The sequence below is a fragment of the Pteronotus mesoamericanus genome, unplaced genomic scaffold (assembly GCF_021234165.1).
Source record: "Pteronotus mesoamericanus isolate MK-2021 breed Mesoamerican mustached bat unplaced genomic scaffold, CSHL_Meso_final contig_221, whole genome shotgun sequence".
NCBI classification, from domain to species: Eukaryota; Metazoa; Chordata; class Mammalia; order Chiroptera; family Mormoopidae; genus Pteronotus; species Pteronotus mesoamericanus.
In genome coordinates, this window is record NW_026555092.1 from 10,432,573 (window position 1) to 10,446,793 (window position 14,221).

At 50.3% G+C, this 14,221-nt stretch overlaps 1 protein-coding gene across 1 annotated transcript in view; it reads right to left on the reverse strand.

The window, feature by feature from the left end:
• CSMD2 (CUB and Sushi multiple domains 2) overlaps nucleotides 1–14,221 on the reverse strand; it is a 547,845-nt gene that overhangs the window by 278,998 nt on the left and 254,626 nt on the right. The window contains exon 6 of the mRNA XM_054571941.1: nucleotides 3,048–3,160. Coding sequence (XP_054427916.1) covers nucleotides 3,048–3,160 — 113 coding nt within the window. The remainder of the gene's footprint in view (nucleotides 1–3,047; nucleotides 3,161–14,221) is intronic.

The window sequence follows — 14,221 nt, forward strand, 5'->3', positions numbered from 1 at the left end:
TGAGAAACCCTGCTTGATGGAGTCCCTGATTCAATTACTAAATGATTGGTGGATACGCTTTCACTATGTACTCGCAGTCTGGGAGATCCTAGGAGAAGAAGGTCCCAGGGAAGAGTCACTTATTACCACAATCAGCACGCACCTCCATAGGTAAGCATGCCAGATCCGGATGAACAGTGCCGGCCGGGGTTCAAATCACTGCCTTCAACACACTACCGACGAGACCGCGAGCCAGCCACGTGCCCTCCCTGCAACTGTCACCCCTCACCTATAAAATGGGCCCGACGGGAGCACCTACTTCACACAATGGGGCTGTCGGGAATGAATGAAGCAATAAATGCCAAGTGCCTGAAACCGTGGAAGAAAGCTCTTCCTAAACACCGACACACTCGGATGTGCAAACCCTGCTCTGGGCTGCAGTGGGGAGGACAGAGAGAGGGTAAGACAGGGCCTACTTCTGAGAGGCTCCGAAGTGATAGTTTTCCAGGCTGTTCGCCGCCACGAACTTGTGAAATTCTTTCAGAGGTTGCAACTAACATTAAAAATGGAAAGGAAATTTTCAGGGTGCATCACGCTAAGTCAGGGTAAATACCACTTGGTGACATTTTCCTTTTAGTTCTACAGATACGTGTGTGTACTGGGTTGTGATGGAAAGTGTATTTTTTTTACAGTGGGATGAGATTAACAAAACAAAGTTTAAACGCTCCCAGTCAAATAAAAAAGGTAAGACACCCAAAGCACCGGAAGAGAAGGCCCTGGGATACTGCAGAAAACTCACACAGGCTTACGAAGTCAGCTTTGCCACATTTATAGGCTGTGTGACTTGTATGTGTTGGGCTAAACAGCCTCTCTGAGCCTCAGCTTCCTCAGCTGAAAAATGGGAATCAACATAGTTACCACTGGGGGGAAGCTCAAAAGGCGCAATGCGCATAAAGCGCATAGTACAGGCCCCGGCCCACACTAGGTGGTCAATCCATGCGTGCTCCTGACCTTCTAGAGGCTTCCTAGTCCGGGTTCTCACTCCCCAATGTCTAGCATCAAGCCTTAACCTATGACCTAGACAAACGGGCCCTCAGCAAATTGAAACAGGAGATATACCCAGCATCTATTTAATCCGACGGAATGACAACGTTTACCGCTTTTCTATTTTGGAAAACACACCGAAAGGCCCAGGCAGGTGCTCACTCCCACAAAGGCTCAACCTCAGCAGTGGAAAAATGTCTCCAGGAAGGGTCTCGGAGCGGGGCTTTGTGGAGCTCCTCAGAACAGAGGTGTCTCCAGTTTATTTTTCAAATACTTCAAAGGTGTCCTGCTACCCAAGGCTGAGGAAATGAGGTGGCTCATAAAAGGTTCAGATTTTCAAGGTAATGCTTCTGCTGCCAGTGCTGCTTTCATTCCAGTTTCCAGCCAGAAAGCCTGACCCGGGGGCCTCAATGCAGGGGCTCCACTCTGTTTTGCCAGGGCCACCTCTAGGGTGGGCTGTGTGCCGTGCTGTTGCGGCCCAGCCTCTGAGCCTCGGGGGCGAGGCTGGGGGGGACAAGCTGCCAAGAACTCCACTTGGAATCAGTGGCTCCCTCCTCAGGACGCCTTTGGCAGGGGAGGCACTGATTACAGTCCACTTTCCCTCTTCTATCAGGCCCTCCTGGTGCCATCATTTTATGCGCAGATTTCCCCACTCACTCACTCGGTCCGCCCCCCTCTCCCCGCGTCAGTCACTCACTCAGTACAAGGTAAGCCCACTCCTCATTTCATTCCCCAGAGCCTCATAGAGGGCCTGATACTTAATAGGTGCGCAATCCAAGTTCATTATCAAATCAATTAGAACCAACATCAATTTGTAATTGGTAACAGTTAAAGGCTTAATGAGCAAGTTATAAAGCAAACCATCGGCGTTTATCTCCGTAAAGTTTGTGTACTTCAAATAAACTCTAGGTTGAAAAGGAATGTCGCAGTCTACCCCATCCGTCCCTTGGAGCTTGCATTTCCTGGGGTCCTGGAGAGCTCCCCGCTTTGGGGTTCACCTGCTCCTTTCTAGAGGTGGCTCTAGGGGTTAGGAAATTCCTCCTCAGTGGAGCAGAAATCTGCTTACCTGCAATTGCCCCCTGCCATTCCCCCCTGCCATTCCTGGTCTCTCCACAGATTGGAGCCTCTCAGCCCTGGTGTTCCCAGAAGTTATTTTACTTGGTGTTTGTAATGCAAATGAAAGAGCTGACATGTGGCTGTTCTCCTGCTCTACACTGGGGCAGGCTAGTCTCGGGTGATTAAGAGGGTGAACTCTAGATTAAAAAACAAACTACGCAAACAAGGAGAACAGAGACAGATCATGGAGACGGGGAGAGTTTTGATGATTGCCAGCTGGGAGGGGGGTGTAGGGAAATGGATGAAGAGGTGAGGGGATTAAGAAGTATAAATAAGTAGTTACAGAATAGCCAGGGGGATGTCAAGTACAGTATAGGAAATGGAGTAGCCGAAGAACTTATGCGCATGGCCCATGGACGCAAACAAAGGTGTGGGGATTGCCTGAGGGAGTGGGGGGTGCTGGGTGGAGGGGGACAAAGAGAGAAAAACTGGGACAACTGTAAGAGCATAATCAATAAAATATAATTAAAAGAAAATTAAATGCAAAAAAAAAAAAATCACACAAAAGGCATGAGTTCAGATGGTCTTGGGGAACCAGATTAATTTCTCCGTGCCTCAGTTTCCTTGTCCATAACATGGTAATGACAAGGGTATTTGCTTCACAGGGTAATGACGAGGAGTCAATGTGATGATGCTTATCAAGTGCCTAGCATGGTATTAACTGTTATGATTAGCCTGGCCTGCAGAGGGGTAGCTTGGCCTCCACAATTCACTCCCTTGGGTAACCGACCACAATAGCAGATGCAAAGATGCAGGTATGTAGATCTCTAGGTCTGCAAATAAGAACAGGACCTCAGAAGTGAGTACGCTCTGAAGCCACAGGAGACCCAGCCTGGGACAGGATGACCTCTCCCAAGGTGTCACTTCCGCCATCCACTGAGGAAGCATGACCGCTCCGGCCTGCCTACCTTGGTACTGGGCGCTGAAGCCGCGCTGCCGGTGGTTGCCGTCCGAGGTGAAGTGCAGCCGCAGCCAGTTCTTGCTGCTGATGACAGGGGCTGGGAGGCTGGCTCCGGTGAACCTGTGGGGACAGGAAGGGGGCAGGGTCAGGGACGACAGATGGCTGGGACAGAGGAATGGGCATCCAGGAGGCTCCCCACTTCCCACGCATGCCAGGGCCTCCGCCCAAGCCTGGAGCAAGAAGGAGGGGCTGTGCCCCGAGCACCCTCCAGGAGCCCGGAGCCTGAGCAGCTTGAGACGGCTCCTTCAGGGGCTCTTCCCATCGCTGGGTTCTCCAGAGATGTTTCAACGAGGGGGAGAGTCCTTCTGGTCTGGGGCAGAGGTCTAGCCCCTCAAGGAGAGAGGTCCAGACCTCTAAGCATAATCCCTTCCCCAGGAGATATCCACATACCCACCCCTAGGAGAGACCCAGATCCCCCAGTGCAAGGTCTGGCCCCCTTGTATGGGACCAACGTCAAGCTCTCCAGCAGAGGTTCAGTGCCCCAGTCCCAGGCAGAGGTTCAGCTACACTTGCAAGCCCCCTGGGACCTCCAGGGGGTCAGGAGAAAGGCGTGGGCAAACATCACAGGCGGTGTGGCCCTTCGTGTGTGTGAGAGCCCATTCTGGCGTCACTCACTGGGTCCTGGGCCTCCTCTGGCTCCTCTCCCTGCCCCCGATGGCTCGCTCCTCCTCTCTCAGATTGGCTTCCTCTGAGTTCGAGCCAGTCCAGCTCAGTGGGTGGGGCACCAGGATATCTCTCACTGTCACTGGTCACTGCCCCATCCTCTTGACCAAGTGCTGTCCTGAGCCAACTGCCAGGCCAGCCAGATCTTTCCTCACGGACTTACTCAGAACACAGAACCTTCACCAGACTGGCCTTCCAAACGTTCCACCCGGCCCTCTGCGTGGCGCTGGCCCTCTCCACTACACTCGGCCTCAGCCCTCGATGCCCCTCCTCCCTCTGCTGATTCCCCTGCTGCCCAGAAACCCCCTCCACCTTCTCGCCTCTCCCGACAGCCCCCCGGCGGGCCAGAGGCTCAGTGTCTTCCCTCTGTTCCTCCACACATTTGAGTCAGACAGGAGCCTCCTGATGCTGCCCCTGGGGCACCGCCATCCTGCCTGCTCCCACTCCCTGGAGGCCTGCTTGTATCTCCTACGCATTCCACGCATTCCACGTGTTTCCTTTGCTATGTCCTTGCTTCTCTTCCTGGAGCACACCCTTCTGTCACCCTCGCCCCTGCACCACCCGTGTCACCAAGGCAGCTCTGGGAAGTCCTCAGAGAGCACATCCCCAGGGAAGCCTTTCCCTGTCTTCTTGGCTCTGAAGCCCCGCTGGCTTTTGGTTCAGAGCCAGGTTCACCACTAACTACCAATGTGACCCAAGACCCATTACTTTACCTTTCTGAGAATGGGAATAATAACACCAGCCCCGAAGAGTTTGTGGGACTAAATGGGAGACCTTATGGGTGAAGAGCCCAGCCCAGTACCCGACACGTATTCGCTCAATCAATATAATTTCCCTTGCCCCTCCTCTGTGACACCTAAGTATTTTACTCCAATTATACTTCATTGGCCCTGGGTGTGTGCCTCCCTCAGATAACTCTTCAAAGAGGGCAATGGTGAAGAAGCTCGGGCTCTGGAGGGATCCACAGTGTGATCTTCCAAAAATCACCAAAGCGCTCTGTGACCTTATCTATAAATTGAGGACCATTATAACCCCTCCCTCAAAAGTTTGCAAGGATTAAAGGAGACAATGTAATGGGGCACAGCCAGGGCCCCCCCAAGGGTATTTGTAACAGGGTTCTGAGATTGGGGTGTCCAAGAAAAATATATTCTCCCCACCCCAGGGCGGGTCGCCGTGGGGGATGGGAGCCTTGAGCAGGGCCATTGAGAGTCATTTTGTATGTCAATAACAGGATAGCTTCATTCCTCATATGCAAAGAGTTATTTTGCATATCACCAAAGCTAATCAGGAAGGTTTAAAAGACTTAATACAGAATGTAACTGGGAGAGACAAGAGAGATGGGCCTGCTGGAGAGACAAGGAGACACAGTCTGTGGAGAATAGTGTGAAGACCACGTGGGAAGAAAGAGGGGAGAAAGGACTCTTGCTAGTGGGCCATGAGAAGGTGCCACATGGTTATGGATTAAGAGCTGAGATCGCCACGACGCAGCTGATGGTGCTGAGAACCGCGAGAGGCCTGCCTAGCTGAGCCCCGGACTGCCGTTCTTTTTCTTCTGAAGGATAGTACCCCTAAACTGGCCTGACTGGGCAAAGGGGGGAAGGCAGGACTGTGTGTGATGGTGGGTGTTTTAAAGGGATTTTGAGGTTTAAGAGCGACATTTTAGCCATTAATCAAACCTGTATAACTTTTGAATAAATAGTTCCTTTCCTTTTCACCAAACGCTGCCATTGAGAGCCATAATTCCAAGGGCAGCGGGCAAAGGACCCACAACCGAGGGACCTCGGGGAAGGGAGGGGGTCATTGTTTTGGTAATAGCGTCTGGGCACCCCCCTCACCCCACAGGTCCATTTGTTCGGTAACAACAATACACAGAAAAGCCTTGGCAAACAGCCCTCTTGGTAAGTGGCAGCTGCTCTTTTCCTCCTCCTCATTGTGTGGAGCACCCAACAGAATGCTGGGTACAAAGCAGGGGTGTCAGGATTCCAGCACAAAACAGCTGGCAAGGTCACATGAGAGTTAGTCCAGGAGGAAGTGGATTCTTTACAAAGGGGAAACCACCTTCCACAGAGGAAATGGTTATCCCTGAAGGAGAGGGCTGCCTGGATGCAGATCTTCGGTCCGTTTGCATGAATCACACCCAGAGGGAGCAGGGAATGTATATCGGGAACTCACTCTCCTCCCTCCCCTCCTCCAATTTCCTGCTGATGCTTCTGTTGATCTTGCCCAACTGGCAGCCACAGGGCCAGGCAGCATACTGAAGCAGGCGCATAGGTAAGTCTTCCTACACACGGAACAGGGTGGGGAAGGGAGGGGAGAGGATCTGGAGGAGCAAATGGAAGAGATCCAGCATGGTAGGTCTCCATAAATATGCACTAAACAAAAAAACTACCCAATGAGCTCCACACCCTGCAACACTGAATTTTCACTATAATGAAAATGCTGACACACACTAAACTCCAGGAATATAACCCATATTGTTAGGGTAAGAGCTATTATAGAAACCAATTACTGTATTTCACCAGATCCCATTTAAAATAGTTTATTACAGGCTGAGTCATTTACGTTTTCTAAGGAGCCACAAACAGTATTGTGGGTTGTATTTTTTTTTCCCCAGGCCAAATTCAATGCTATCTCAATGACAAAACTTAGAGGCTATTTACATAAGGGAAGTAGAAAGAAGGAGAAATCACCTGAATAATTCAAAACCAAAAGCTGTTTATTGCAAACTGGAATGCAGGGAGGGTGCTGGGGTCCCAAGAGCAGGGTGGGAGTAATGGTCAGCAATCCAACCGGAAGTGAGAGAGGCTTCCCTGCCCTTGGACCTGCTTTAACCGCCCAACTGTGCAGCCTGGCAAAGCCCTGAGGGTCATCTCCCACCTCCCCTTTCTCCCACACCTTTACCTGCTGCCAGGAATTTGGTCAATTCCTAAGGCTTAACCTTGCAGGACCCTGAGTTGCTCATGTATCTTTACTCTGTTCTGCTCCTGCCTCCTGGGACATAAATGTTGCACATTTGACAGTTTTCTTCGCATCTGTGGAAGAACTGGGAGCTTCCATGTTGGAATCGTCACAACAAACTACTGCGGAGAGGGTGCCCCGCCTTACTCAAAGCCCTCCAATAAAAAGTCCCGGCACGTGAAACGACGCAGATCATTCTCAAGAGCATTTTGCTGGGTAGTAAAAGAGTACATCCTGTACAACTCCATTTGTATCAAACTCTAGAAAGGACTAAAGGACTAATGTACAGGGAGAGAAAGCAGACCGTGGTGGCCGGAGCCAGGCGTGAGAGTTACAGGTCGGGGCTGCCAGGAATAGAAGGGTCCAGGGAAACCTGGGGTGATGGAGATGTTCTCTATCTTGAAGAAGATGGTAGTGATGTGAAATATACACACTGGACAAAGCTCTGAGAACTACACACTTAAAATGGATAATTTTATTTTATGTACACTGTACCTTAACAGATCTAAGTAAAAACAAACCTTTTACTCTGAAGCTCCAGTCCTCAGAGTGAAAGAACTTAATATGGCTAACAGGCCTTTAAAAAACCAGTGTGCCTTCCCTTCCTTCATCTCTTTATTCTTTATGCCTGGCCACCTGGTCTCCTTGCTGTTCAAAACTGGCTGGGCCTGCTCCTGCCTCAGGGCCTTTGCACTTGACATTCCCTCTGCCCACTACCTGGCTTTTCTCCCAGACTCCCATCTGGCTCACCCCTTCTCTTCCTCCAAGCCTTTGATCAAATGCCACCTTCCTAGTAAAGCATTCCTGGTCTGACTCCCACTTGCCTGTGCGCCCTGAGCACTCATGCATGCATGCACGCGCGTACACACTGTACACATCCCATTCTTCAGCCATGTGAACTGGGACACATGCTGCTTTTTTTGTGCTTTTCTGCTTTTGCCCTTGCTTTTTATGCCCTTCCCCAATGTACCACCGGCTGCACAGAGAGGTTAGGTAACTTGTTCAAGATCACACAGTTACTAATTGGCAGAGGTGGGATTCAAACCCAGACCATCGTGCTCAGAGCCTATGTACTCAGTCACGGCATTATACTGGCACATACATGGAGGCATGAAGGAAGGCAGCAGAACACTTTAGGCTGAATTCCATTCTGTTCCTGTGTTCCCCTCCTCCTCCCCGCAGGATCCTCTTTAATTTTGTTCCCTCTTAGAATCATAATTAAAGGAGAGAAACACAAAGAGAGACTCTCTCCTTCAAACCTTTCTGTCCACATTAATTTCACTCTGGGGGGCCTGGGGAATTCCAAGTTCACCCAGGAAATTGCTATTGCGGTACAACATAAAATGTATTTAAGCAATTACACTCAATTTTTTTTTCTTTTTGGTAAATTGACTTCTGTTAAATGGGGCTTCATTAATGGAATCTGGCTTGGGGAGGATTAAAAAAATCCCTCCCTTTACTGCGTGTAGCTGATGATGGAAAAAGTGGCCTTGAGTTCCTCTGCAGAAGGCTCTAAGCTCTCCTCCTGGTAACAGCAGAGCTCAGAGCCGACTTCAGGGAAGGCATTTCTTCTTAAGTGACCTACAGTCGGGATGCTGGGGTGCTGAGAGCCACCTCCACACGATCACAACGGTGACTCTGCAGTGAACTGCTGTCTTGTAAGCTGAGGGAGAGGAGTGTTAGGGAATCTTGGTTTAAATCGCAGCGTTCCTGAAAACTGACGTCCTCAGGAGAGCATTCATTCCTGTGCTTACTCATGAAGCACCTATTACGTACAAAGCACTGTATTGGCTGGTGGCCCCTGCCACTCTGGTTCCCTAGATATGGGGAGTCCCTGCGAGGCCTGTGACCTATGGGATTCAGCTGCCATGTCCCCTTCTCTCTGCAGCCTCCACTGTCGGTCAATAGCATCTGGCTTCTGTGTTCCCAGATCACGTCCTGTGGTCTTTATCTCTTATCTAATTTATGTGCACTGCCTGGACGAGATTCAGAGTTGGAGCATCTCTGCACCCCAGGGCCGAGCACAGACCAGCCCTCCACCCCCAAGGAGAATATGAAATACGGGAGGTGTTCACCACCCTATCTCTACTCCCAAGCCTTCTTTCCTTCCCACCTGCCCACTGACCTCCTCCCTCGGGAATGGAAAGGACACCATGATACAACCAGGGAAACCTTCTGGAAATGTCCTGGGGATGGCCAAAGGGTACCAAGGCTTTGGTTGGCAGCCAACTCCTGCTCCCTGCCACCCACGCTACCTTTCATCACTGAAATAAGCTTTTGTTAACTCAGCCCTGACACCCTTTTTCATCACAAATGATTTCAGTATCTGTTTTCACTTAGCCAAATTCCTAGGACTCTTACGTCAAGGTAAAGCCTTTTCCCAAACAAATCTGTGCTGGCATATATTTTTCAGGAACAGGGGGAATGCCTCAGATCAAAGCAAGTAATTTTGAAATGCGGGATGCTGGAATCTCCCAGTCTCTAGCCTTGTCTTTGAAAAGAGGCCTTTTGGCCTCCCAAAGCTCCCGTTCCCAGAAGTGCCTGCCTGTCTCACTCGTGCAGACAGCTCGAGACCGGAGCATCCGATGAAGATTCGACTCCTGGCTACCTACTTATTCTACGTGTGTGAGGTTGCTTGTTCTGCTTGGAACAAAACGAAGTTCCCCCCCAATCATTCCTGCTCCTAGGGCTCCCTGTCCTCCTAATCCTCACCATCCTCACCGTCCCCCAGCTCAAGCACCCTCCTGCGCGCCTCCCTGCCCTTCCCCCGCTTGCCGCCCATGGCCAAGTCTTCTCTTCTTCACACCTCATTGTTTCTCACCTGGACTACAGCAGCGGCCTCCTGATCTGTCGTCTACCTCCAGCCCCACCTGGGGGATTCGATCAAATCCCTGCCTTGCTGGGAACCCAGCAGTGAAGGCCCACTGGCTCTAGGATCAAGTCAAGCTTTTTAATCCCGTCCCTCTGCAGTGACACCCACTTTGACTCCAGCTACTTGCATGTCTCCATGCCTTCCCATATGCTATTCCCCCTACCCGGAATGCCCTTTCCTGTTGCCTTACCTGACTACCTGGGAAAATATCACTGATCTCCTAAACCTAAACAAACGTCTCCTTTTCTCCACCTTTCCCTCCCCTTGCATTCCACCCCACCCACTCACCCTCCCCCCAGGAGGAGCTCTTCCTCCAGTGTCCCCTTTGCAGCACAGACACGCTCCTGCCACTGTACTGGGCATATCAAACTGTAATCATCTTTTGACTTGACCTTTGTCTTGTCCACAAGGCGAGCTCCGTAAGAGCAGGAATAGGATCTTCTCTCGGTATATCCAGCAGCACAGCACAGTGCCTGGCACACAGAACAAATCACTTCCACAGAACAGGGGTTGGCCAACTACTGTGTGCTGGCTCCTTGTAAATGAAGTTTCACTGGATCACAGCCATGCTCATTTGTTTACATGTTGTCTGCTTTCATGCTACAATGGCAGAGCTGAGTCGTTGTGACAGAAACTATAACCTACAAAGCCAAAAATATTTATCTTGCCCTTTATGGAAAGATTTTACTGACACTTACCATAGAAGACTTTCTGATGATGTAGTTGTAGATGGTTGGTAAAATAAAAGTTTTTTGTAAGGAATAATAAAATATGCATACATTGTTTAATCACTTCATTATAAAATACTTAAATGTACATATATTTGCCAATCCATTTAATGCAGGAGCGAGGCCTTCCTTCAACCATGGGTTCATTCTCTGCGTTATCTGTCTTACACAAACTACACCATAATGCATCATTACCCTTTCCAATTTTGCTACAGCTCATCCAGTCAAATACTTATGGAGCACCTACAATGTGCCAGGCATTGTGCTAGGCACTGGGGACGTGAGGGTGAACAAGACAGACCTGGTCCCTATCCCTAGAGAACTGACTTAGTGGGTACAGCTGTCTCAGTCACTCATACCTAATATTTAGGAAGCGATTCTTTCCAGAGCTTCCCCTTCGTGGAGCCATTTCAAAGCATTCAATTTAGTTTCCATAGATGCAACTATATTTCCTTTCACACTCATATTTCATCATTTTATGTGATGTTTTAATTTAAATCACATAATTACAATAACAAGTATGACTGGCACCAAGAGAGTTGGCAACAAACCCATCTGATTCTCAGAAAGAGCAAGACTCAGCTGGTGGGAGCAGGGAGTGCACAGGCATGGGGGGGCGGGGGTGGGCGGCGGCCTGCAGGCAGCTGTGCTTAGAGTACCGCCGGCATCCGTCAGGGAATCTATCAAGGCCGTGGGAGTGCCAGCTACTCCAGAGAGCTGTTTTCGTGGCAACGGTTAAGCATATACATGTTTTTGAATGACTGAATGGGTGAATAACATTCTCTTGCTTTCAATAGTGGGGCACCTGTTCTAATTTGCCATCAGGAGAGAGGAAACCAGCTAAACTCAAAATCTTATTTGAGAAGGTTTTCTGAGGTCTTCAAGGTCTAATGTATGAATCCCAACTACAGCATTCTTGATGAATGGTCAGTCAAAAATCTGTTCTGAATGTCTCCAAAGGTCAAGGACTCACCTCCTTGCCAAGTCCTCCCTGTCCACTTTGATCCATACCCACCCTTTTTCTAGCTACTTCCTGCACATCCTTCAGGTGTGATTTTATAGCCTTTGGCTCCAAGAAGTTGGCTTCTCCCGTGTATCTCTGGACTCCCTGCCCTTTCTCTACCCATGATGCTTGGCTCACCAAGCACTGTTCAGGGGTCTGCCTCACCCACTGAAGTGTGAGCTCTCTGGAGACAGGAGCTGTTTCTTTGTTGCTCAGTTCTTTTTTAGTAACTTGCAGGGTGCCTGACACAAAGAAAGGGCTCAGTAAATACTGGAGAGAGAAATGCGTGAATGAATGGACAAGTGGATGAGATCCTGCTGGTGGAAGCAGAAGGCATATGTGGGGAAAGGCAGATGAGTAAGTGAGCCTGGAGACAGAAGGCAGGGCTTTGAAGGCCACACTGGGTTTCCCATGAAGACATGCTGCCCCACCCCCTTGGTCCCTCAGCCCTTGCAGTGCTTCCCATTCATGTGGCAGCTGCTGGTATGTTTTGGGAGGGACCCTTCTCATGATGACTATCCCTAGCATTGCACCAGTGGAGTCTGATAATGTGAGCAAACGTTCCTTCCCCAGCAGCAACTCAATAAACTCAACAAATTAGCAGGGCTCTTTCATGAGCATCTCATTGTTAGCTCCAAGGTAAACGCTTCTCCCTCTCAGATTTACTGCACCCTGAAGGCATGTGTCTGAGCTGGGCTGTACCTGGAGCGCTCCTGGCTCTGTTTGCTGTCAGGTGGGATGAGGGTGTCATCACTCATGACCTGGGGATGTCACATTGAGAAGGTCTGGAGAGTGGCTTGGGGTGTTAGTTCCTCCCATTCCCCAGCTCAGCTGCTCTCCCTGCAAGGTTGGCTGGGCGAGGCAGTTCCTGCCTCTGAGAGGGGCTCTGTCCGTGGTGCTGAAGTGGACAGCGTGTTTTGGGTCTGGTGCCAGGTGCCACGCTGTGGGGGAGGTGGCTTGTGGAGGACCTCCAACAACATTGCAGGGGATGCCCAGCTCTCTCCTCTTCCATCCTCAGGACTACATCAGGCACTTCCACTGCTTCCTGAGTGCTAGAAGCCTTACAGTGGTGTCTAAACTTTTGGCATCTCTGGGCCACACTGGAAGAAGTTTGTCTTGGGCCACACAATAAATACATAAGCCCTAATGAAAGCTGATGAACACACACACACACACACACACACACACACACACACACACACACACAAAACAAACAAACAAAAAAACCAGTTTTAAGTAAATTTATGATTTTGTGCTGGGCTGCATTCAGACATTCTGGGCCGCGGGTTGGATACCCCTGCTAGAAGGTGAGTCTCCTTCTGCCTCAACCCACAGCTCCTGAAACCCTCAGGACACAGCTGTTTGATTGGGGTCAGGGTCATGTGATCCAAGTGGGACCAGTCAGCCAAGAGGGCTGTGCACTCACTTTATGAAGAGAAGGCCCCGTAGGCCCAAAGGTTTGCAGAAAAAATGTCCCAGCATTACTTCTCCTACTTCTCTTACTGCCTGCCCCATGCCCCTCCCACCCCACTTCATTCTTAGATGATGTCCTGCACCTTGTACATTTGTCCTCCTCCAGGTCCTATTCTATTCTGACTGGGACAGAATCTAAGAACAGCCTTGGCCCTGACTAGCTACTGGACCCTCAGCTGCCCATTGCTGCATCCGAGTCTGGTACTATGGGTTAGACCTGAGATCCAGCCTGGAGATCATGCCCTGAGATGCTTAAGCTTCCCTACCTCCATCAGGCTGGGTCCAGGAACAGGGTGCAGGCCTTAGGAGCCTGGTCGCCAGGGCACTTACACTCCACATTACCCTCTCCCTTTCTTGGCTCAGGTCTCTGTCTAGATAGAGATGCCACCTATCTGGTTCATTACCTGTCTTGTTTAAGGCAATAGGTTTAAGCCCTGGTTGGTGTGGCTCAGTGGACTGAGTATTGGCCTGCTAACTAAAGGGTCACTTGTTCGATCCTCAGTCAGGGCACATGCCTGAGTTGTGGATCAGGTCCCCAGGAAGGGGCGCACGAGAGGCAACCACATGTGGGTGTTTCTCCCCCTCTCTTTCTCCTTCCCTTCCCCTCTCTCTATAAACAAACAAACAAACAAACAAACAAATAATCTTTTAAAAATTGAAGAGAAAAAGGCAATAAGTTTAAGGAGGTCAAGGGAGAAGAGCTGGGCCTCTGGAATCACAAAGTCCTATATTTGAATCTGGGCTCCACCGTTTACTAGCTGTATAAATGTGGGCATGTGCCATAGCTTTTCTCAGTCTTAGTTTCCTCATCTGTGCAGCACAGCTGCATTCATGTGTTCAGAACGCTGCCTGACACACAGTGCCTCACACATGCGACGTACTTTCCCTCCTTGCTTAGGTCTGAGAAGAAAGGGGATGGCATCTTGTCAGTGCCTTGAACCCTACTCTCCAGAGCATACAGGGCTTAAGTGGACTCTAGAGTAGCCTAGGTTTTCCTGAGAAAGTAAGGACACCTGTATCTCCTCTAGTGACAGAACAGCATGGGGGTGAAAGGACAGGGCACTCTGTGGCACCCGGAGTAGCCAGTACCCTCGGCAGCCACCTTTGTCCCTCCCTGATGCGGCCCCAGCCTGGTCTCCACCAGCACCTGCTCACTCAGCCTTGCCCATCTTCTGCTGTCGCTGTTAACGTGACTCGGAGAAGGGGCCTGCCCATTCCAGGGAGGGTGGCCTGGCACGCCTCACAGAGGCCTTCAAGGGTCACATTTGGATACTACTTTTCCTCCAAAGGCAATGTCTGCACATGTCTTATCGAGGAGCCTCCCACGCAGCCTTTGCCAGCCACCTGACTGCCATTCAGAGTTTGAGCATCGTCGATGCTCCCTGTCTCCCTCCAGGAAGCAGAGAACCAGCCCCGCCTGGGAG